Source organism: Elephantulus edwardii, unplaced genomic scaffold (genome assembly GCF_000299155.1).
Source record: "Elephantulus edwardii isolate Elephantulus edwardi_28Jun2011 unplaced genomic scaffold, EleEdw1.0 scaffold00186, whole genome shotgun sequence".
Lineage (NCBI taxonomy): Eukaryota > Metazoa > Chordata > Mammalia > Macroscelidea > Macroscelididae > Elephantulus > Elephantulus edwardii.
This window is the reverse complement of record NW_006399936.1, coordinates 3,133,433-3,158,535: the sequence shown is the minus strand read 5'-3', so window position 1 is coordinate 3,158,535 and position 25,103 is coordinate 3,133,433. Positions and strand designations below refer to the sequence as shown.

At 48.8% G+C, this 25,103-nt stretch overlaps 1 protein-coding gene across 1 annotated transcript in view; it reads right to left on the bottom strand.

The window, feature by feature from the left end:
- GSG1L (GSG1-like) overlaps positions 1–25,103 on the bottom strand; it is a 261,256-nt gene that overhangs the window by 40,295 nt on the left and 195,858 nt on the right. The window contains exon 4 of the mRNA XM_006896574.1: positions 4,504–4,615. Coding sequence (XP_006896636.1) covers positions 4,504–4,615 — 112 coding nt within the window. The remainder of the gene's footprint in view (positions 1–4,503; positions 4,616–25,103) is intronic.

Sequence of the window (25,103 nt, the reverse complement as noted above, 5' to 3'; positions counted from 1 at the left end):
GAAACCCTACAAATGTGGAGAAACGATGAAAGTTATACAAGTGTTCAAGTCTTTCGTTCATAGGGTTGCTATGAGTCATCTATGACTCAACGGCACTTACAACACAAAGGCATGTGGCTCGAATCCACCAACTGCCCCACGAGAGGATGGGAAATCTCCTCCTGGGTGATTCACTGCCTCTGGACATACACAGGAGGGACAGCTATGGATCAGTTCTGATTCAATGGTAAACAACAACAAGAACTCACAAGCACCCCAAGGGACTGTATCTAGTTTATAGTTGAGTTCACTGAGACCTAGAGAGGAAAAGCAATTTGGCCAAGGTACACAGCTGGCAATGGGTCAGAGTTGGGACCTGAACCCTAGTTGTCTGATCCAGAGGGATGGCCAACACCCCTTTGTTCCCTCCACGCTGCCCACGGCCCCCAGCAGTGAGTGTCAGGGTGGGATTTAAACTACGTCCACTTCACTCTTAGCTAAAGCTCGTCAGTGTCTGTGAGCATATCCCCCGCATATCCCCCTCAGAGGCTGTTCATCAGTATCAGGCCAGCCCCTCAGAGCCCCAAACCCCGAGCCCAGAGCCTGGTCTCCTTCCCTGCTGGCCGAGGCCAGGCTGCCACTGATTCTCCTCAGATCTCTCCCCTTGGTGGTGCCTGGGTGGGGCTGGGAGGCCGTGGGGCCAGGATTTTGACAAATGGCCTCACACATACTAAGTAAGAGTGATGACACTGGGAGGCCTGGTGAGGCCCCCAATGCGAGAGATGAAAAATGGGGCTGATCCATCTCGCTGGCCTTGGTGACAAGGAGAAATGGATCAGCCCTAATAGGGGCTGCTCGCTGGGCCCCAGCCTTAAACAAGCCAAATAGGAAATAGGCGCCTTGAGAGCCCAGCCCACAGGAGCAGGGGGCAGGAGGCCTGTGTTTCCAGGACAGAAAGGCCTCACTGGCTGACATCACCCTTGAGCCAGGATGGGAGGTGAGGGGCTTCTGGAAAGAGCTGCCTGGCAGGGAAGGGCTCAGAAGCCAGCCACTTAGGGATGTGCCACCTTCAGCAAGTGACCCACCCACCCTTTCAGAGCCTCAGTTTCCACATATGCAAAAGGAGGCTGGTGACATGTTAAAATGAATGTCAGTACAGAATCCAGTGGCCCTACAGGTCACCCCAGCTCAGGGCCCCACATGGCTTCCCATGCTGTAATCCTTCCAGAAACACACTACTGTCACGCTCTCCTGCAGGGTGCCTGGTCGGCTCCAACCACTAACCTTTCTACCAGCAACCAAGTGCTCAATCACTGCACCACCAGGCTCTTCTCTGGGAAGAGCTGATGTTACCTTAACCCTCAGGATGTGCCAAGAAGTCCTGTATTGAGCACTTCGATGGGTTAATTTTAGCCAGATTATCTCAGAGAGGCACAAAATAGGGGCTGAGCGTGAGTTTCAGAGTCAGAGGATCTGGGGTCAAATCCACGCTGGGGGGCTGTGGGTGGGTTACAACTGGTGTATGGCCTCAGTTTCTCTTTCAATGAAATGAAGACAAAAGTACCATATCACAGCTCTATTGTGATTAATGACACAGTGATTAAGAATTATTATTATATAGTGTATAATCATATTGTTATACGGTGATTAATAATCAGTGCTTAGTGAGTGTTAAGATTATTATCCACATGATGGCTGTTGCTACCCGCTGTTGAGCTGACTTCCATGCATAGAGATTCAATGAACAACAGATCTGAACTGTGCTGAGCTAAAGTTAGTCCTCCTTCTTGGTCTTTCTCCAGTTCAAGGGGAAGACTTCTAAGGTCAAAGCCTCAGAAAGAAATGACTCTGGAGGGAAAGGATGCATGAAGGGGTGTCAGAGCTTCAGCTTGTTTCCCTGGGTTTGCTACACTTACTAGGGTCAGGGTCAAGGCCTCTTAAAAGACACAGGCCTCGGGTTTTAAAGGGGCAAAGTCAGAGGGTAACAACATATGGAAGGTAACTACCAGGAGTCTCCACTGGGCTAAAACAGAGTCTTTTTCCAATCACAGGCCTCCCTGCTCACTTTGTCCCTCCCTCCCACCTCCAAGGTGTTGACCCTCACTTTCCGCCATGGCAAGGGTGCACAGCTATTGTGTCTCTTCCTCTCCTGGGTTCCCTAAGAACTTCTCTGAGGCCCGCTCCTCAGAAGCTGGGTCACAGTGCGCTCTCTGTACTCCTACAGCACTCCTTGGGGGGACCCCTCCACACAGCATGGTGCAAAGAACAGCTGTTCAGTGTCTCGTCCCTGTGACAACATGCTCCAGGAGCCAGAGCCACATGTGTCCTAACATCTGCTGTGTCTTCAGCCCCAGAGGTCAGTCTGTGGTAAATATCTGTCTCACGAAGGGGTAAAGGGTCCCAGGTACGAGTCCTGGAACCTGGAGGTCCTGAGCACTGGACAGCTGTGGGCCTGCATTTTCACTATGTACGCTCTCTTCTGGTAAGAGCCCACCTCACCCCCAACATAATTTTCCACTGACTCTACCTCTTCTTCCTTCTTGGTCCAAGGATTTGAGAATGGATGATCTGACTGCCTGGACTCAGGGAAGGGAAAGCAACTCAGGACGGATCAATCAGAACATTCCAGTCCCTCTGCTGTTCTAAGCCATTTGTTCAGAGGTATTCTCATGACTTAAACTACACCAGTGAAAGTCTTTTAGTTGGGAATACTGGAAAGAGAGCCCCTATGTCTGCTTGAATAACTGTATTTGTAAGATTCAGTGGTGACCATGTGTGGAAAATCTGCCCAAGAAAGAAGACAACACAAAAGGAAAGAGAAAGAAAAGAGAGAGAGACTCTCTGAGCTCCTGATAATATTATATAACCACCTAGATCCAGCTGTGCGTGAAGCTGGACAGTAACTCGCTCAGCATCCAAATTGCCCATCTGAAAGGAGGTTTTTTTGCCTATTCCTAGCTCTGGTGATGGGAATCACGGGCATGAACCAATAAGGTCATGACCCACCTTAGCCACGTGGATTAATTCAGGAGTCAGAACAGGACTGAAGTCAGAGACAAGTTTGGTATGTCAGTCAGAACTTAGAAAAAAGAGAGGCTTTTTCTCCCAGTACATGTGAAGGAGGCAGTACTATATATTATTCATCTTTAACCCGAGGGATGGCAGTTCGAACCCACTCACCTGCTCTATCAGAATAAATAAAGATCTGTAATGATCACAGTTTTCGCCTCACATCCTCAGGGCATGTTTCTAGAAGGGACTACTCCTTAGGCAGGGACATGACGCTTGGAAGGGCGGGGGGTCGGTAAAGAAGAAGACACTCAGCCAGGTGGACTGACACAGCGACTGTCTCAAGGGGCTCTAGTGTGTCAGGAAGTGTGAGGATGGCACAGGACAGGACAGGGTTTAGATGTGTCGTTCATAGGGTCGCTATGGGTCATACTCAATTCAACAGCCCCTAACAACAACAACACAAAGATCACAATCCTGTAAGTCACTCCACTGTAGAGCATGGGAGGTTCCCTGTGTTTTGCATCGGGCTCAGTGGGAATGAGTGCGGGTCTCGGCATGCGGGGAGGAGGAGCAGAGAGCTCTCTCACTATCATGAGATGCTCAGCTCAGGGACAAGTCAATGCATGGAGGGGACAGGGTGTGGACGATCACAGAGGCAGAGAACAACCCTGGGGTCCACAGTGCAGCTTTCATTTACACACCCCAACATCGTTCCTTCCAGACCACGCTAAGGGTGGATTTTGCTGTTAAAGCTTCTGGTTGTGTTACATACTAGCGGACACACCTGAACTAATTCCATGAACTAATCAGCACCCCTTCAAGGCGTAGTCATGAAACACTTAGGCCTGCTGGGATGCAATCACTTGCCTGGCGAGAATCCTGACCAAGCCACACAGGCTTTTCTTCTGCACATTATGCTCTCAAGTGCTCCCCGATGCTGCTCAGGGCCCCTCACTGGTATCTGCTACCCCAGATGACCCAGAACCTCCATGAACCCTTGTCCGATACCAAGTCTCAGGAGGCCTCTATGACTGGGGCCAGCAAACAATACTGGGGAAGGCCCAGGTAGTGAGCATTTTCAACTTGGTGGGCCGTCTCTGTTCTCTCACCACTGTTCAACTCCACCTTCAAAGCAGGAAGGCAGCTGTAGACAACTTGTGCAAGAGTAAGCATAACCATGCCAATAAAACTGTATTGATGGCCACCTCAACTTGAGTTCCACATCAGTTCCATGTGTCACAAGAGTCTGCCTTTTGATATTCTCCCCCCTCCCCCAATGCGAAAATCTTTCTTAGCTTTCTTGATAACAAACCCAGTCAAGAACCAGATTTGGCCTGTGGGTCATAGTTTGTGTTAACTCAAGGTTTAGTTAGGACCTCAAGGCACTGTTGCATACGGACCACCCCCATCCATGCTCTGAACCAGCGCTCCCTCTGCTGTCACCCACCCAAGCTGTGCTGCTGACGACCAGCATGCCTTAGGGCTCTTGCCATGACAGTCAAAGCAACTTACCAGAAGGACCACCCATAGTCCCAGGAATGGGGTCTCCAGTCTTCAGGGCCGAGGCTCACGGTGACCTGAAACACCTGTGTGTACATCATGTGAGCAACCATTCCCAGGAGGCCTGTGGGAAGAGGACAGAGCATGTTAGGGAGGTGGGGTGGGACTCTGTCCTTCTCCACGGGCCTCTCAGGCCTGACTTCTATAGGGGAAGTCAGCAAGGCCAGAGCAGGGGTAGGCAGAGAACGCCAAGGAGTTTGAGGCAAAGAGGAGCTCTGGGGAGAAAAAAAAAGTAAATAAGGGCAAAACAGAAGTACTCGTTGGGGTTTCTAAGGCTATAAATCGTCAGGGAACCAGACTGTTTCCAGAGTGGCTGGTGGTTTCAAACCCTCGATCTTTTGGCTTAGCTCTCCACTAGTAATTTTTCAGCTCGGAATCCACAGCATCACTGTTGGTTGTTGATGTTAGGTACCATCGAGTCAACTGCTCCTCATAGTGACCCGTGAACAGCAGGTCTGAACCTCGCCCTATCCCACACCATCCTCCCCATCTGATATACTCAAGCCCACTGTTACGGTCACTGCGGCAGCCCATCCGGCTGAGGGTCATATTCCCTTTTCTGATCCTCCCTCCACCTTTCCCCAAGTCCTAGCACGACATCTAGGGCCCTTTTAAAGGGCCATGAATATTTACTAAAATATGTTCAAGTTTAGGGGAAGCTCTGGTGGCCTGTTGGTAAGGACTTGTGTGTGGCCAACACAAAGATGTACGGTTCGAATGCACCAGCTGCTCTGCGGGGTATAGATGGCCATCCTCCTCCTGTGCAGTTTCCTGTCTCTGAAAACCCACTGGAGGGTCAGCTATGAGTCTGTTGTGATGTGACAGTACACAACAATAGCAGGTATATATACATCAAGGGACTTAAAAGCAGTGACACCAACTGAGGGTAACACCAGTAGGGACATCAGCATCCTCTGTAATACAATAGTCAAACAATAGGAACAGTCTTGAGATCATTAATGAATGGATGGATAAATAAAATGTGGCAACGCAATGGAGTACAACTCAGCCACAAAGGGATGTGGAGTCCATGCACACCACAGCACGAACCGTGGAAACACAGGGCTACTGAAAGAAATCAATCACGGAAGGATCTCATTCACTTAAGATTACAGGAACAAGCAAATGTACGGAGACCCAAACGTCTTAGCCTTACCAGGGCCTGGAGGAAGGGTCAGAGGGGAAAGCCCCTGCTGGGACAGTAACAGTGCACTTCTGTTTGTGATGATGGGAACTCCTGTGTGGATTTAGGGTCATAATTGTACCACATTGACTGGTATAGTTGAAATCCCTAAGCTCTGTATCTAGTAAGTGCAAACGCTGGCAAACGCTGTGTTAGATATTTGTTTTGTTGTTGTGTACTGCAGAGCTGGAACCGACCTATAGCTGACCCTCCGGTGGGTTTCAGAGACGGTTAATCACACAGGAGACTGTCCATCCTTCTCCCGCAGAGCGGCTGGTGGCCTCAAACTGCCTTCAGGGTATGTTTACAACAACAAAAGGCAGCTGCTGATACTACTTCTTCTTCTTGTTGTTGTTAGGTGCCATCGAGTCAGCCACAACTCCTAGTGACCCTATGAACATCAGACCGGAACCTGCCCTCTCCTGCACCATCCTCGGGTTCTCTGATACGTTTGAGGTCACTGAGGCAGTAACTGTGTCAATCCATCTCGACGAGGTTCTTCCGTTCTTCTTATATATTGTTTACATATATCTCCTAGGAAATGTCTTGGTTTCACTGGATGTTCGAATCAACTGGCCTACTCGAATGTTTACTGGTTCTTTTCATTGTCTAGGGAGCCTGAAGTCTTAAGAGCTTGCAAGCAGCCATTCCAGGTATGACAGTTGGTCATTATTCACCTGGAGAAGCAGAGGAAGAAGGAGATTCAGGCACCAGAGGAGGAAATGTGATGTGTGCCTCATTGCTTCCATAAAAAACTTCTTCCTTTGCCATTAGACCAGAACCAGATGGTGCCTGGCTCCCATTATTCAACATTTTGGCAGGCAAGTATTCTACCACTGAACCAACCACCCATGCAATTATTCAACATTTTGATTAAAAAAAAAGCTATAGAAAAGTAATGATCAAAAGGGGGGATGGAAATAATGATCAAAAGGAGGAAATGTGGGAAAAGAGAAAATTCTCATAAAAAAAAACAATCTAAACTTTATGGAGCTACTGAGGACAGATGACTCCCAGAAACTATTGCCCTGAGAAGATCTTCAAATCTTACATTTTACCCCCTGAAGTTGTCTTTAAACCAAGCAGTAGTTCAGCTCACTTATTAAAGAGTGTTTGTCTTGAGTAATATGCTCTTTGAAAGAATTATCTCTATGTGATCAGACTGACAAGAGCAGTGCGAAAAGGTTTGATGAGAAGCTTAGGGGACAGTGAGTTTACGCTCATGAAAGTAATAGGTAAAACAACCCTGATAAAGGTGGCACCACCTGATGCCTGTAACCGATGTCACTGAGGTATGTCTTGGTTGGGAGGAGCCTTCGAGCTGACTGTGACTCAAAGCGACTCTTGGAACAGCAGATGGAAACTGCTCTGTCCGGCACCAGCCTCACAGAATCTGCCATGTTCAAGCCTATCTTTGCAGTTACTGTGTCAATCCATCTCATTAGGGTTTTCCTCTTTTCCACTGACCCTGACACACAGTTTTTCTGATGTTAATTCATTCAGTATTCCTTTTTTCCTGTTTAGATTACTTCTTCTTGGTCTATATACAGGTTTCGAATGAGCATCATTAACTGTTCTGGAAGTTTCATTCTTTACAACGTTATCCACAAATTATGACAACCAATACAGTCATGAGACATACACGATGAACTGTTGCAGAGTCGATACAAGTTAGTATCTTTTTGGTATTCTTTCATCCTGGTCCAAACCCGGATGGGAATATTTACACTCTGGACACTGGTGGTTGTGACGTGATGTCGACTTAGAAATAATTCACAGCTGATACTCCAGTGGGTTTTCTGAGGCGGTAAATGGCACGGGGGAGACCGCCCATCTTTCTCTCATAGAGCAACTGTGAGATTTTAACTGCATGTCTTTGGGCTGGTACCACACAGCTTCCTATGGAAATTGGTAAACACTATAAATTGGAATTTGTTTGTTTTGTTGTTGTTTGTTTCCCCATAGAGCCTTCTTAATTTTTTTTTTGCATTTATCATCAAACTACTACAACGCTTTCTCTTGGTTTTAGATTTCATGCCTCCCTTATTTCCAGTGAGCTGGGGCATCTTCCACGTGTTTATGAATCACTCCTATCTCTTCTAGAACTGTGTCTGTGGGTCTTTTGCCAGTGTCTTTTTTTTGGTTTATTTCTTTTTCTTGCTCTATTTGTAGGACTTCTTTATATATTCTGGATACTTATCTTGTCTGTTGCATAAGCTATTATAAGCTAATTGCTTGTTTTTAATTTCCATTTACAGCACATCTTCTTCCAAAAGTTTTTTAACATTTGATGTTTTCAAATTTGTCAAGTTTTTTCCCCCCTTGTTGGCTTTTTATGCCTATAACTAACTTAAGAAAGCCAAGATCATAAATATATTATTCTGCATTTTTTCTAATATAATCTTAGGGGTTTTTATATTAATCTACTTGGGAATTTATCTTGGTAAATGGTGCAAAGTAACAATCTTGATTTTTTTTTTTTGGTAGCAAAATGAGTAGTTAACTGCTTTGAACAAATATAAGGTCATCCATTCTTTTTCCACTTTGAAATGACATCTTTATAAAATAGTCCATCTGAAATGCCATCTTTATGTAATATTCCAAGCCCCATATATCCATGTGTCTAGTTCCTTCTGTCCTACTGACTTCTGTATCTTTCTTCAATACCACACTGCTTTAACCATTAGAACTTTAAAACAGAGGTCTTTTTATTTAGAAGAGAAAGTTTCATTTCTTTCTTTCTTTCTTTCTTTCTCCCAGTGTTCATTCCTTCTGGGATTGCTACCCTCCCCAGAAGCCCTGTCTAATCAGAAGGACCTGCCCCCCTTCCTTAGCCTAGGCCAGTCCTTGTTCTAAGGACTAGACCTTGTCCTCCAAACCCTCTGCTGTTGCAATTCCTCCCACCTCTTCCTCTCCATGTGAATCTGCTTGCTGTCTGAGTTATCTGACCTTTCTGTGCCTTGTTTCCTCACAACACAGTGTAGTTGTTGTTGTTGCTTAGTGACGTTACATCACAGTGACCCTATGAATAACAGACATGAACCTTCTTTGTCCTGCACCGTGCTCATGATTTCTGGTTGTAGTTGCTGTGTACCGTAGAGTCGGAACCGATCCATAGCTGACCCTCTAGTGGGTTTTTAGAGGCAGTGAATTGCATGGGAGGAGATTCTCCACCTTTCTCCCGAGAAGCAGCTGGTGGCCTCGAACTGCATGCCTTTGGGATTGCAGCGCACCTTCTTGCCACTAGGCCACCAGATCTCTGGCATGGATGGTTAAAGTTGGGAAACTCCAGTGCGTGTTCTCTAGTGAAGGATCACCTTTGTGATAACCACCTTTCTTCATATGAGGACAGTAAGGACTTAACAATACCTCATATACAGAAATTTCCAGCTGGACCCTGAGGTGGGACCCAACCTACTGGCAGAAAAATTACTTTGCTGAAGTCTTTGTATAGAAATGCACAGATTCCTGTCTTGAATCTCCTTTATCCCCAAATTTGAAGGACTTTGCTTGAAAAAGATTCAATAAACAAAAATTACAACTCACTCAAAGACAGGCTGAGGAGTGTCTCTGATTGCATTTTAAAGATTCTACTTCAGAACTCTGGTCCCCGTCCAACCTCCTGGGAATATGTTGGTTCTATAAAGGCAGATTCTCCCATAAGCATCTGTCCTGTGATGCCTCAGCAGAAGGAATGGCTTCCAACTCATATGAATAATAACAAAAAGTGACTTTCTGCTGAGTTATTGCAACTTCTAAATTAGCGATGGTGAAATGAATGAAGCTTTCCTACTGCCGCTACTGCATCTCGGCTTGGACCCACCCCAAGGGACTCATGACTATAAATCTCTCTGGTCTTGTGATTTCCATATTTCCCCCATCCTCCTGAGACAACCTGAGGAGCTTTCAAAAGCTTTGCAAAGAGAGAGGGTTTAGCTGTGGGGTCACAGCTGGGCTGTGATGTCACCCAGAGTTCAGAATGGGGAATGAACAGGTATGCCTTGGAAAAGGTGCATCCAGAGTGCTCCTTAGAGGTAAGGATGATAAAACTTCAGCTCTCATACTTCAGCCATGTTACTAGAAGAGACTACTCCTTAGACAGGAATTTCATGCTTGGACAGGTGGAGGGTCAGCAAAAGAGAAGAAGACAGCTCCCCCCTCCCCCCCGCAATGAGAGAGATTGACATGGTTACTGCAGCAATGGGCTCTTGTGTATCAGAGATAGTGATAGAGATAGGGTAGGCAGGATTCAGATCCATTGTTCAGAGAGGGTCACTATGAGTTGTACTCGAGTCAATGGCACTTAACAAAAAATGCAGTAAGTCCCAGGCTTTCCCCTCAAAACTTCACAGGTGAGACCAAGAAAGCTAAATTCTGGGCACAAGTTCAGAGGCCATAGTGAGAGACAAGGCTAAGAGGATTAGATTGTGAGTTCTGGATAAAACTAGAAGGAAGCAGAGTGGCAGGGAAGAGCCAGTTCCCAGTGCTGCCACCTTGCAGCCGCATGACCTTGGGGGGCTTAGCTCACCTTTCTGTGCCTCAGTTTCCTTCCCTGCAACACAGAGACAATGAGAGTGCCTACCTCACAGACCCACCACCCATCTGTCAGACTCTCCTACTGTGGCAACTTATGTGTTGCTATGACGTCCCTGGTATTTCAAACACAAGCAAGGCCATCCAAGGCCATCAGGCTGCAGTGAGGCATTGAAACGAACACAGATTAGCAAACAAGGCCTGGTAATCTACTGTTCAAAATCAGCCAATCCAAGCCCTTTGACAAGAGCATGCAGGTGACTAGAAGGGACTTCAAAGACACAGCGGCCACGGTCATGGACTTGTGAAGATGGCATGGGCTGAGGGGTATTTTGTTCCATTGTCCACACGGTCACCACAAGTCAGGGCCACTCGGCATCAGCGGATGACAACCATCTTATACATTAGTATGAGAATTAAGGGATTCACATTTGAAAACTTAGACTAAGCGCAAGCAGATGTTTTCTGGATAGAGGAATGAATGAGACTCACGGTATACAATGACGAGGCTGGATACCCGGGATCAGTCTGTCTGCTGTTCACCTGAGTCCCCACCACCTTGTACTGTGCTTAGCAATTTGTTGCTTTCTTTCTCTTATTGTCACTGACTCAGAACTGATTCATAACCGCCCCTCCCGTGTGTTTACAAGGCTGTAAATCGCACAGGAGGAGACTATCTGTGTTTCTCCCTCGGAGCCCCTGATGGGTATGAAATTCAGGAGAGGTGCAGTTTCAGGCTCGCACTGCGAGTTCTAAAGTGCTAGCTGACCCAAGCTCCCTGCTCTGCACACGCTGAGGGTATCGTGCACCACAGAATCAGAACCAACGCACAGCCAACCCTCCAGTGGGTTTTCGGAGGCAGTAAATCGCACAGGAGGAGACAGCCCATCTTTGTACTGTGGAGCAGCTGGTGGATTCAACCACACACACTTGGTTTGGCAGTGCAACAATTCCTTACCATTAAGGAGTTTATTTATCTTTATTACCATCATCTATTATCACTACATGCTGGCTTTTACTGTTGTTATGTGTTGTGGAGTCGCCTGCAACCCCCAGTGACCCTCTGTACACTAGCTCTGAAGCCTGCCCTGTCCTGAGCCAGTCTCACTAATTCCAACACACCAGCCTCCATTGTCCCAGTCACTGTATCAATCCATCCCATCCAGGATCTCCCTCTCCTGTGCTGTCCCTCCACCCTCCCAAGCATGATGTCCTTCTCCAAGGACCAGTCTCTCCTGGCCACGTGCCCAAAGTATGTGAGACAGAGCTTCAAAATCCTAGCTTCCACAGAGAGACATGGTTTCACCCTCTCCAAGACAGACCTATTTGTTTTCTTCACGGGCTAGGTGCTTGGGGGTGAAGGAATGTCAGCTGTCTGGTATGAAAGTATCACTAAAAACAAAAGAACAACAAAAGGCAAGTCATTGTCATCTAGTTGATTATGACTCTCAGCAACCTTCAATCAGGTTTCCAATGTTGTCAGTCTTAACAGAGACTGATTGATCATCTTTCTTTCTTGAAGCTGCTGGTGGATTCGAACAACTAGACACGTGCAGCTTTTTGGCTAGCAGTATAGCACACTACAAACTCCACCACCAGAGCTCCTTATAAAATCCAAGGTTTGCCTTCTGAGAATGGGGTTAGATACAACTAGATTAGAAAACTCTGATGGGCACATAGTCCACACGGACACGTGTCAGAGTCACCACTCATTCGTCAGTCAAGAAATGCACGTTAAATACATTTCCTGCATTGGGCACTGCTCCAGGCGGGGGGAGAGGGGCTGGAACAGACAGGTGTCTTGATTGAAATACACACACAGAAACTAGCATGTAAATGTTAATACTGGCAGGAGGATGAGGTGAGGTGAGAAAGATGGACAGGGCCAGGTCATTCAGAAACTTGCAAGGCGAGCGAGGTCATAGGTTGAGAGGGAGCTCAGGTGGGTGGGCAGGTGGGGAGACTGAAGGAGCAAGGAGAGGGGAAAGTGTGAAAGAGAAAGGGAAACCCAGGTACCCTGGACGTGCTTGGGCTGTAGGCAGGGTTCATGCCTGGGTAAGACTGGAGTTCATGAATTTGGAGTGAGGTCAGAGGGTGCAGGTGTGGGCTCACCGGCGGCCACCTCATGTCATGTGTCAAGCTTTGATGCATCTCCCTGATTCCTGGATCCAGGAACATGTAGGTGGAACAAACCAGCATGCCTCAAAGCAGGAGAACACCCGTGGGGGGAGTAGCAGGTCACAGCCCAGGTGAGTCCTTCGGAGGAAACTTCTCTCCAGGGTAGGTGCTGCCTAGATGGAGATGCAGTAATGAACTCCAGACCCAGGTGTGTTTGCAGGGTGTGGACAAAATGCTATGCCAGTGCCATGCTCCATTTAATTGAGATATCAGGGAGCTCGTTGATTAATGAATTTATAATAGAGTTCACTATTAGAGATGCTATCTAAGTTATTACCCAGAGCATAGGGCTCGTGCATGTCTAAATTAACATTCTTGTAAGGTTTATGCTGGGCTCTGATCCGTGCACTTGGTGGCAGGAAGGTGAGGCTGGGGGAAGAAGGAACCAGGGGAGGGGCCTGTGAGGGCAGCCCAGGATTCAGTCAGTCCTCGAGCATGTACTGAACACTTGCTGAATACCGAGCTTTCTTCTAACTAAGGGGCACCTGGGAACAGAAGGCTAGCAGGGAGACCTCCCCATGGAGTGATCAGGGACCAAGAGGGGTTCGAGCCAGGCTTGGGTTGGGGAGTCGGCAGAGGCTCCTGGGGTGAGGCGGACCACAGGCCAAGAGCTGGAGGGTCAAGAAGGGATGGAAGGTGGACAGGCCGGATCAACTCCTGTAGAAGTCCTCAAACAAACACAGTGTCTAGCAGCTCAAACAGGCGGTGGGCAGGACCCGTGGGTGTGAGAGGCGCTGCCGGAGGGATAAACAAGGGCCCTCACAGAGCGCTCCGAAGCCATTCTGAGGAGCATCGACTTTCCCCCAGGGGCATGGGGCGAGGATTATGCAATTGTAAGCAAAAGTCATAAACCAATGAAGCAATTTTGCTTACAAGCAACACTACAGGACAGAATCGAAGTGCACTGTGGGGTTTTTGCGGCCCCAGAAGGGCCTCATCTTCCTTCCTCAGATTACTGGCCTTTACTTGAGCAGCCAAGTGCTTAACTGCTGTGCCACCAGAAACCCTTAATTGTAAGCAAGGAAGCCAGAATTAGGCTCATCTAAGACCCTCTGGCTTGTATGCAGAAGGGACTGGAGAGAAGCAGGAGACTGGGGTGTAGGAAGGTGCAGACACAGGCCTCCCAGGAGCCCATGTGCCCACTGGGGTGCACTGCGGGGTCTCACTGAGCTCCTGTCTTCCCCCTCACTCATGAGTTCCCGCTTCCTCCCTCACATCCATCCAGGGAGCGTCCTCCCCAGCAAACCTCAGCACTGAGGAGGCCTGGCCCAGGAACTGCAAGGGACTGGGAGAAGCTGCTGAGGTTGACCCAGTTACCACTAGTCCTGGAATCTCCCCCAGAAAGTAAACTGTGAGGTCTTCAGGGCTGATATTTCCTACTGTCAATCATCCAGGAAGTCACACCTATCACAGATTAGGGTACACGTGTCTCACATACCAGATGCTCATCCCCACAGGGACCAAAGGGCTGGCTGTACCTTGGGGGCCCCACGGCCCGGCCCGGGGTGCATGCCCATGGCTGGGCGCGCCTGCACTTCAAACCCCCTGAGAAGCTGAGCAATTCAGCATCAAGATTCCCAGATCTATTTTTAAAGTACAAGCTATTTTTAGGCACTCTCCCGAGAACCCGCGGCTCCTCTCGGTAGTGTATTTCAGGGTTTGAAAAGTTCCTCCTTATCCCAAACCGAAAAGCCAAGTCAACTCTAACTCAAAGCCACCTTGTGAGTTGGGAACTGACTGGACAGCAAAGGTTTGTCCCCAGAGATGACCCAAGGGGGTTGAAGGGGTGGTGGCACATGCCCTGGGCCCCACTCAAAGGGGTACCACTGAGTCACTTCTAGAACCACCTCATTTCCATTTGACAGCTGTAAGAGTGCATTCAGCAAGTTAAAACAAATGCTTTGGTATTCGAGAGCCTCTGTGGGTCAAGACAGGCTGTAATCTTGTTCTGTTGGGTGAATAAAGAGAAGAATCCAGGGAGAAAATGACTTGGAGCCCATCACAGACTGATTTTCATTAGCAAAAAGCAAGACGGGGCACTTGTCATTTTCATGCAGCTCTGTATGTAATATGTTAAGTAAAAGATTAAGGCCTTACTTGTGATTTTGAGCTGATATTATGGTAAAGTTACAAAAGATGGGTGTCAGATGTTTGGACAGGGGCACAATTTCAGCGCTGCCATAGGCGACATTTCCCACGGCTACGCCTCTTCCCTTCCTTACACATAACCTAAATCTTTCCAGTTCCAATTTAAGCTCATTTTCAGCTTTACCCTCTGAGGACCAGAGCTCAGCAATTACCAAGCTGTCCCCTAACTGCATCTCTGGGGCACTACATGGTCCCGTTCCTCTGACCTTTCTCCAAATATCCCGTTTTAGACCACAGGAGACATAGGCATCATTCTTGTTCACATTCTGCATGGCTCAAATCAGAGGTGGCATTTGGAGGATCCTCCAGTTTCCAGTCATCGGGCCACTAAACAACCCATCACCCTTGTCCACTCGGACTATCCCATCCAGCGCTGAAGCAAAGCTGGGCCTGGATTCATGCGGAATCATGGGTACAGACCGCTAAGAGAAGGCTACACTGAGTCTGTCACCCACACTCCCAGTTCCTGGTGGGACTTCGGTGGTTGTTGTTGTTAGGTGCCATTGAGTTGAGTACAACTCATAGCGACCCTATGAACAAAAGATTTGGACCCTGTTCTATCCTGCACTGTCCTCACACTTCCTGACACACAAGAGCCCATTGCAGCAGTCACTGTGTCAATCCACCTGGTTGAGGTCTTCCTCTCCTTTATCGACCCTCCATCCTTCCCAACATCATGTCCTTCTCCAAGGAATAACACCTTCTAGCAATATACCCAAACTACGTGAGGCAAAGCCTCATCATCCTTGCCTCCAAAGAGCACTCTGGCTGCAATCCTCTCCAAGACATATCTGTTTGTTGGACAGCCGAGGACAAACTGATGGTGGGATTGTTTTTTATATTAATAGATGTGTCCGCATACCCCCAACATTCCTTGTTTCTCTCTCTGACTTGCGTAACTAGAACTAAGACATTCATTACCTTGGGGTATAGCTGCTATTGAAGACTGGAGAAACAAGAAGTGAAATTCCTGACTCTGGGGATTTCAGAAGCCAACATCCCTGGAAAGGGGTTAGAAAAAAATGGGCTCTTCCTTCTCATCTGGAGACCAGGCAAAATGTACTTACTAGGGTGGAGGAGTAGGAAAAGAGTAGGAGGAGGGGAGAGGATGGGACCCCAAGGAAGGAAGCATTGAACTATGCAGCCAAGAGCAGAACAGCCTCCCAGGTTCTTCCGTGACACTCTCAGAGCTGTGCAGACACAAAGTCTGCACCCGTGGGTCGGACACCCTGACAGGGAGATCGTGCACTCATGCACCAGTCACGGCCACACAGTTGTCCTCAAGCACTGTGAGAAGACACTGATACCACCTCTACATTTTTATGGTTTTACATGCTCCTAACTCTCCCTAAGATGGGAGTGGGTCTTCCCACCAAGAGAATGGGGAGGGAGGGAGTCCCTGGCCTGTGCTTGGATGACAAAGAAGAAAACAAACTGGAGGCCACACACAGGCCTAACAGAGATGAAAGGCCTCATGCTGGTTAATGCATGCGCCAACTTGGCTACAATGCGATTCTTATGGTTTTGCAGATGTGATGCGTCTGATGTTAACAGCCAATCAGTTGAAAGGGGAGTTTCCTTGGGGGTGTGGTCTGCCTACCATATACAAAAGGATAATCTAGGAAAGCCTGCCGTCATTTCGAGCCATGCCCTCTTCTTCTCCTCGCTGAATTCCTGTACTTGAGACGTAAACATGACCTTCAGATTTTGGATGCGCCTGGCTATCACTTGCCCCGCAGATTTGGGGTTCATCAGCTCCTACAGGCATTTGAGCCAGCAAAAGCCAGCTTGTCACCTGATCCACAGATTTGATCAGCCCCCACAATTACATGAGCCATCTCCTTGAATTAAATCCTCATTCACCACTTATATATGGTTCATGTATATATGCTTCACGATTTTGCTCCTCTTGAGAACTAAGACTAAGACAGATTGCTCAGCAGGTCCTAACCGATCCACAATCCTTTCCTTCTCCCCTCCTTCCTTCTCTCACCTTTTACCCAGAAATTCACATGCCAGAGAGGCCCAAGACTTGGACTTTGTACAAGGCTCAAAGGGGGAAGCCAGTCCATAATGCTCCAGGCCCTGCACCTCAGTGTGTAGGGCCTACATCATGGTTGTCCTACTGCATCCACTAGGTCCTGCTGCTGAAAGGCCCCTGTGGACTTAGAAAGGATAAGGTTGGGAGGGACCGGAGAAAGGGTGCAGGGCAAAGGAGACAGCAAGTGCACATGGCTCCTCCAAGCTAGCGTTCCACAAGTCCCACTGGACTATAACAGACTAAGAGAGTGGATCTTAGAGTATGTAGGATAAACCAGGACACGCTGAGAGTGGACGTGAAGGCCATTAAAGATTACACTGGACAAAGGCCTGTTGCTGTGTACCACAGAGTTGGAACCGACCCACAGCTGACCCTCCAGTGGGTTTTCATAGGCAGTTAATCGCATGAGAGGAGATGGCCCGTCCTTCTACCGTGGAGCAGCTGGTGACTTCAAATCAAGTGTCTTCAGGATTGCAGTGCAGCTTCTTGCCACCAGGCCACCAGAGCTGGCACAAAGGCTTGTAGGATACTCAATAAATGATGATAAAATGAATGAATGAATGAGCTCTTCCAAGAGATCCTTTCCCCTTGCGGGTGTCCCCTCCCCTTTACTGAATGAGTGCTCACTGTGCTTGCATGTCCAGTGTCTCCTGTTCTACACAGTGATCCTCTGTGTGCACCCATTTTACAGACCAGAGAAGCGAGTCAAGGAGAGGCTATGTGCCTGAGAGATAGATAGGAAATAAAATAGACATCTCTTTCTTTTCCAGCATTCATTCATTCCTTCCACAGGTAGTTCTTGGGCATCTGCTGGGCGTCAGACAGTGCTAAGGACTGAAGAAAGAAATGCAGGAAGCAGATGAAGCTTAGAATACAGTAGACTTGTTAATACACAGACTGCAGGTAGGAAACACTGTCAAGGGTCATTAGATGGGGAATGGACAGTTCAGGGACCTTAAGAGCTGCCATCTGAAGTCCTCTCTTCTAAAGACAAGGCGGGGGGGCTTCCCTGAGATAGGACTGCTTTAAGCTAAGCCTGAAGGATAAGAGAGCATCAACCACGTTGCAGGTGCTCCCAGCGCGGGAGACAGCCCTGTGTGGGCTCGAGATGATTCGTACCAGGTTTCTCGACCTCGGCACTGTCGGCAGTTGGAGCCAGCGCGTTCCTTGCTGCGGGGAGCTGGCCTGTGCTTTGGAGGATGTTTGGCAGCATCCCTGGTTTTCTACCTACAAGATGCCAGAGGGAACCCTTCCCCCAAGTGGACCAGAAACACCTCCAGGGAGCAGAGCTGTCCTAATTGGGAAAGATGCCACACAAACATTTCACAGTGGCAGCACATTTACTCTCACAGCTCTCTTCTTCTCCTTGCAAGGGAGACTGGCTTTCATTGCTGGCACAGATCTGAGGCCTGGATTGCTTCCTCTAGATCAAGGAATGATTTCAAGGAAAATACCAAGTAACGGTACCTGCAGCAGATGGACTTTGCAAGTGGTGCTCGTGACGGAAGTGGAAGGATATGTGCAGCAGGTAGAGGAGGGACCCCGGAAGCTCGGGCTGTGGTGTGTCCCATGGTTCCAACAGCAGACTTTAAAAGTGCACACAACTGGGATGACATGCTTGGGAGTCCCCAAGGAGGTGCCATCTTGGATAGCACAAGCTGTCCCTCTGACTTTGTCAGGGCACAGAGAAAAGGGGTGACTTTAGGGAGCCACACTAGATGAAAGATTAGAATAATTCAATTCTAGAGGCGTGCTTGTGGGGACAAGATTCTGACATTTTAAAAACTTGGGCAGCAACTGGGCCTTCCCATTTGGCTTTCCTTCCTGAACAGAATGACTCTCCCAAATCTCTCTCTCTCTCTCTCCCACTCTCCCCACTCCCACTCCCCTTCTCCCCCCTCTCCCTCTCCCTCCCTCTCTCTTTCTGTTTCCTCCATCTCTCTGCCTTGTCTGTCTCTCATCCTCTGTCTTTCTTGCCCCCTACCTCGCCTGGTCCTCACCTCCCCTCTTCTTCTCACCTCTCAGTATATTCAGGTCTCAAGCTCCGAGCTGCCCCTCCTCCCTCATCATGCCCACACGGGACCCTGACCTGCACAGCAAAGTCAGGGACAGCCATGGAGCTAAAATCCCAGGCCCAACCTCAGTGGTGCTGCCTCAGCGCAGAGTGGCTTTGCTGCCAGCCCTTCCTCATCAACTTCTAGAACGTTCCTCCCAGTGCTAGCCTTGCATCCCTCAGGCCACGTAAGTGGAAATGCAAGTCCTAGCCTTCTGGCCAGTGGGGTTTACGTGTTCTGAGTTTCCACGCTTCCCTGCAGCAACACTGTGATACCATCAAATTACCCACACTGCAAAGGAAGTCGCCTGCGCTTCAGGGAAAAGAGGAGATGAGCAGTCGTCTTGCCATGAAACCTCCAGAGAGTAAAGAATGACAGCCCTTCCACTCTTCAGTGTGTCAAGCACTCGACCAGCTCACAGCTCATGTTAATTCTCGCTGGGTCCCAGGGAAGCTAAGTTTGGTACATACTGTTTTGACAAATGAGAGAATGTGATGCTCACAGAAGCAAAGTGCACCATCCGGGGAGACAACACAGGAGTGTGTGTGAGTCCGTGTTTGCCCACCTCTAAGCCCAGATGGTTTTCCACCCATGTTAGCCTCTTCTACTCATCCAACAGGTACTGATGAAACACTTCCAGTTGCTAAGCTTTCTTCATAGTTCAGGGAGTAAAGAAGACAAGTAAGGCCCCATGGGTGACCAAACAAACAGGTGACAGAGAAAGGGAACACTGACTGGGAGTCAGTGAGGGCCTCTGAGTTGTCAAAGCAGAAGTGTCCCTGGGCTTCATGGGGACAGACAGAACCCTAGGGAGAGCTTCCTTTAGAAGGCTCAGTCTAATGTGGGGACCCTAGGTGGTGGCCCAGATCTTATCTGTTTGACTGTCTATCCTAGCAGGTCTCAGAGCCCCCAGGCTTCCCCAAGCTTTTGAATGTCATGTATGTTGTTGTTGTTGCTGTTGTGTACCAGAGAGTCAGAACCGAACTATAACTGACCCGCCAGAGGGTTTTCAGAGGCAGTTAATCGCACAGGAGGAGACTGCCCATCTTTCTCCTGTGGAACAGATGGTGGCCTCGAACTGTGTGCCTTTGGGATTGCAGTGCAGCTTCTTGTCCTTAGGCCACCAGAGCTCCCTATGTCACGTATATGGTTGGCTTTATTCCAAAGGGAGAACAAGGGGACTGCAGCCCCTCATTCCCGGCTACTCTGTGCCCTCCTTCAGCACAGCAGCCCCCACACTCCTAGGCTTCAAGCTTTAATCACTGGACTGGGTTGACTCCTGTCTATCATCTCTGGACACCTAGAAAGCATGTCCCTAAGTTGGAGTCAGGTAAACCTGAGTTTGCATCTCAGTTCCTTAACTTCCTGGCTGTGTACCCACAGACAAGACACTTAACATCTCTGAGCCTCTATGACCTCATCTGGTAAACGGGAAGCTACTGAAAGTCTTCAACAGGAGCATGAAGTGTTTCCATTTGGGTTCATGTTTTACATGAAAGCACAGTAAGTGCTTAATAAATGTTGGTTAGCTTTTAAGTATTTACTGTGCAATAAGTGAAAATTTACAGAGCTCTTGTGTTCGTCTTGCATGCAACCATTCAAACACACACTCTGCTCTGTGACATTGATGACAATCCCCACATGGTTGTAGCACTTGCCCCACTCCATCCCTGTGTTTCCCATGCCCATCCGCCCGTCTCTACCTGCCTTCTGAGCTTGATCCCTGGACAAAAATGCTCCCCTTTTGATTCTGTGTGGTTGACTGTTCCGAGGAGAGCATGCCTCCCTGGTGTTCTTCATTATGCTCAAAGACCTGTTTGTTGTCTGGCTGAAAATTGAACCACGGGGACAATTTCATTTCCAGACTTGAAGGGTGACTCAGAACCATCGACTCAACAGTAATACTCACTTCTATCAGAACAGAAGCCTGGGTTGAGTGGGCTTTTAAAGATGATTTTGAGTTTTGTTTCACGTTTTTCTCCCACTCCATCTTCTGTTGTGATCCCTCCCAGAGAAGTCGACAGAGATGCCAGGTACCACCCTAGTGCTTCTGGTCTCAGGTTTGTGAGCACTAATGTTTACGTGATCCATTAGTCCTTTAAATGAATACTATTTGCTTTCATTTCCTCTTCTTTGCTCTGGACAGGGAGAAAGACCAATAGTTGTACCTCAGATGGTCTCTTGAAAGCTTTTAAGGCCCCAGTGGAATCTCAGTTAGTTAACTCTTGCGGTTTCCAGCTCAGGGACCCTGTCAAGTCTTGTCATGTTAGGTGGATGGCGTATGTTGGGGCTCCTTCCAGAGAGAGGAAAATGAGGAGGCTGCAATTCCACCCTCCAGAAAAGGTGTCTCCTTCTTCATCCCCTTGAAACGTCTACCATGCCCAGCTCCAGTCGACCACCTTTCCAGAGATAAACGTGGGCAAGCGTGAATCACTCATTACCTCAAAACAGCCGCTGGGGACTTTTCAACTCCTGGGGAAGCACAAGGAAGATACTGTTTGGGAAGAGAGTTTCCCAGCATGAAGAATTTCCATCAAAGGGAAGCATCCTCCAAGGGGCTCTTAGCTCCCCAGCCATCTGCACGGCAGCCCAGCCACTGGGAGGGAGGAGTGGGGATGAGGATAAATGAGTGTCCAGGGAGGCAGAGTGCCTGCGGGAGAGAACCAGGGCTGGATGCCAGGCCCAAGGAGGGACTGGGGATGGCAATGAGAGGAAGGAGCCTAGAGCACCCCCTCAGAGGGGTGGTCAGGACGACCAACTCCAGAGGGGGAGTGGACAGTCCTCTAGGGATTTGTTGAACTCCATAATTGAACTTCATTTGCCTGGTTTGTATTACATGCACATTGTGATGAAGGGGTTGGAATGTTGATTGGCCTGAGCCCCCACTTTTTGAGAGGGAGTTGAGTGCAGTCAAGTGCAGAAGGTATGGTTTCCAATGGAAAATCATGACATGTGAGCTGAAGAAGGCAGTATTGTTGTTGTTGTTTTTGTTGTTGTGTATGGCCAAATCAGAACTAACCCTCCTTCAGGTTTCCAGGGGCAGTAAATCACATGGGAGGAAGTGTTGTGTATTGTCTAGTCTGAACCGACCCCCTCCTTCAGATTTCCAGGGGCAGTAAATCACATGGGAGGAAGTGTTGTGTATTGTCTAGTCTGAACCGACCCCCTCCTTCAGGTTTCCAGAGGCAGTAAATCACATGGGAGGAAGTGTTGTGTATTGTCTAGTCTGAACCGACCCCCTCCTTCAGGTTTTCAGAGGCAGTCAATAGCATAGAAAGAGGCCGCCCATCCTTCTCTTGTGGAGCAGCTGGTGGGTCTGAACCGGGTGCCTTTGGGCTGGCAGAGCAGCTCCTTAACACCAGGCCACCAGAGCTCCCTGAAAAAGGCAGTTAAGGATGCTAAAAAGGCAATACCGCAGACGTCACTATACAGCTGGAAAGAGGCTGGGGGCCCTTCAGTCACGGTCCTGCAGCTCTCAGCAAGGGAGCCTCCAAAACTCACAGTCATCAGCTGGATTTCATCCACTCGAGAGTGGTTGGCCTTCCGCCTCTGCCTACAGCCTCTCAAGAGAGACTGAAAGGCGATATTACAGAACGACCTTTAGAAAAACAGGGCTTTGCCTCACATCAGACAAATCTCAGCTCCTCAAACCAGGAGACAACGGAAAGTCAGGAGTGAGAATAGAAAGGCTTTGAAACTGCAAAGCGGAGGTCACCAAGCCATTCGTGGACTTGCAGGAAAGCTCTGAGCCTAGGTTTACAAAGCTGGAGATCCAACCTTTGATGACTCCAGAGATCCCGAGATGAACAAAACACAGTTCCTGCCTCTGGGAGGTTAAAGGTCTGGCAGTGGAGACAGGTAAGAACTTCAGGGGCTCAGTGATTATGTCTGATGTCTGAGACCAAGATGGCATCATCTCATCCTCTGTTCTGGGAGCTGGCCTATCCAACCCACACACACTGCCTCTTGGCACCCTGGGCTCCAGCCCAGCCACAGCCTGGGGCTCTCCCTGCATCCTTTCCACCTTTCAGAGTCCCACCTAGAACTCTGATCTGTTCCAGATGCCCTAGGACTCTGCCTCTTTGTCTCCCTACTCTTGCCCTGGACCCCTTAGAATTTGATTTCCTGATGTGGATTAAGTAGGACATAGAATCATTTTTACTTCAGTCTCTTGATCCAGTTGGGGAGGGGTTGCTGTCCCAATTCCACCTGACCCCCAAGACCTGGCTGCTTTGTTGGCTTGACCAGGAACCATACAGGCTTTCTTAGCCCCTGGGGTGTTCAGACAACTGGAGTAAGGGAGGGGGTGGCTGCCCTGGATAAACATAAACAGCAGGGTTTGGATGTCTCTCTCTACCTTTCCATTTCAACATACCACGGAAAGCCGTACAATACTGCCAGGTATCACAGCCATAATTGCAGCTGCCCAGCCCTGTTCCAGACACCATACTGAGCACTTTGAACAACCTCACCTCTCAGAACCTCACAGCCATAAATGATAGTCATGACTACTATGTCATTTTGGAGAAAGGATAGTCGAGATTAGGGATGCCAGAAACCTTAACGGAAGGCACATCACAGCTGGTGGTGAGGACAGAGCTCACACCCAAATGGTCTGTCTTCACCTGGCTCGATGCTACTTCTCACCTTTCCAAGCCCTCCACTGTTAACTGTTAGTCAGTCAACAGCCACTCCCCAAAACTGAACTCAGGTTGGTGAATGTTGCTGGTGCAGCGCCCCTTCTATTTCCCACCAGTGGCCTCTTCTGGTCCGGGGACAGAGGAAACAGCTACCTCTTTCAGGCACAAGGAGTCCCCAGACTCAGATGACTCTCCTGCCCACCCCTCCCCACCACACAGACACCCTCTGGTTTACACAGCAAGGGATGCTTCTGCTACACTCATCCCATCCACAGTGTGTACGGGGATAACTGTGCCAGCTACTGGGCATCCAGCAAGATCAAGTTTGCCCTAAAGCATACTTCCTAGTAATTAGAGACAGGACTAAATATGTACTCAGATCAATACACAAGCTAATTTCAGAGCCTGCTGAGGGACGGGTGCAGTGTTTAAAAGGGCAGGCGCTGCACAGTCCAGGCGTGGGGCTCCCCCACTCATTAGTGTGTGACTCGAGGCATGTTAGCTAACCTTTCTGGGGGTCCTTTTCCTCATTTCAAAACTGGACTGAGCTTCCCAAGTACAGTGCCTGGCACAGTGGTGCTCGCTGGCAGGTGGAGATCCCTGGAAATAGAGAGGGCCATGGGTCTGGCCCAGATCAGTCACAGGGGGTACAGGCCTGCAGGTCTCCAAGCATCCTTCAGGGCCTTCTCGCCTCGAGTTATTGGAAAAAGTAGAATTAGGCTCTTTTTTTAGGTCCTTATCCACAATTTCATTTGAGACTCCAGACACTCGCCTTTGCCCCTTACAAATTCATTTCAGCCTTAGTGTCCCTGTCTCCTTCTCTACCCAATCCTCAGCTGGACCCTATGTCTACACTGCCTCCTGCAGGGTGGGGTTCTGGTTACCCAGAGGAGGGTCCTCATCATGGGGTCTCTGACTGCCCCGTCCACTGGCTTGATTTCCCCCTAAGGCCACACTCCCAAGGCTGGCCACTTCCTAGCCATGCCCCTCAGAATCCAGCCTTCTGACTGGACCAGAGTCTGAGCCTCTGTCCACCAGGGCTGTCCAGGTCTTAATGTCTACAAACCAGATTCTTGAGGTCCTTGCTTTCCCAGCATCCCTTGCTGCACTCACTCCATCAAGTCCAGCAAAACTGTTGGAGACACGCAGTCCCAGGACTGTGGAGTTTATTTCCAGTTTCTACTAAACTTATTCAAATCCTTACCCTACTTCCATCCCCCAGAGGCCTAATTTCTGCTGGTCTTGAGCTTGAGGTCAGGCTCACGTGTATGAAAGTGATCACCTGGTGATTCACACATTCCCCAAATCCTTATTTCTAGGAGGGTGCCAAGCGTGGGGCAGAATTTAAGTCGGGCCTCAGCGGGGCAGCCTGAGGCTTCGGCTTTACCTCCTGGAGATGCATCGGCCGTCCCTTCCCTGGAAGAAAACACCCTGCATCCCTTCCAGCAATTTTCAGACCTCTCTGCAGGCTGCTTCTAAACGCTCCTCCTGCATCCTCTATGTAGGGAGCAAAGGAGTGAGCCTGATGGCACAGCGTGTAACACACTCGGCTGCTAACTGAAAGGTTATCGGTCCACTGGCCACTCACATGAAAGAAAGAGAGTCTGCTGTCTTGTTTCAGGGACCCCATGGAGCAAGTCCAAGAGTTGGGGTCCACTTGAGAGCACTGGGGTTCTTCTGTTGTTTGCTTTGTTTTGCTTTTTATGTACAAAGTATTGGACTAGCTCCTGGGTCGGCAGTGAGGGTAACACTGCTGTTACCTCCCGGGCTAATGA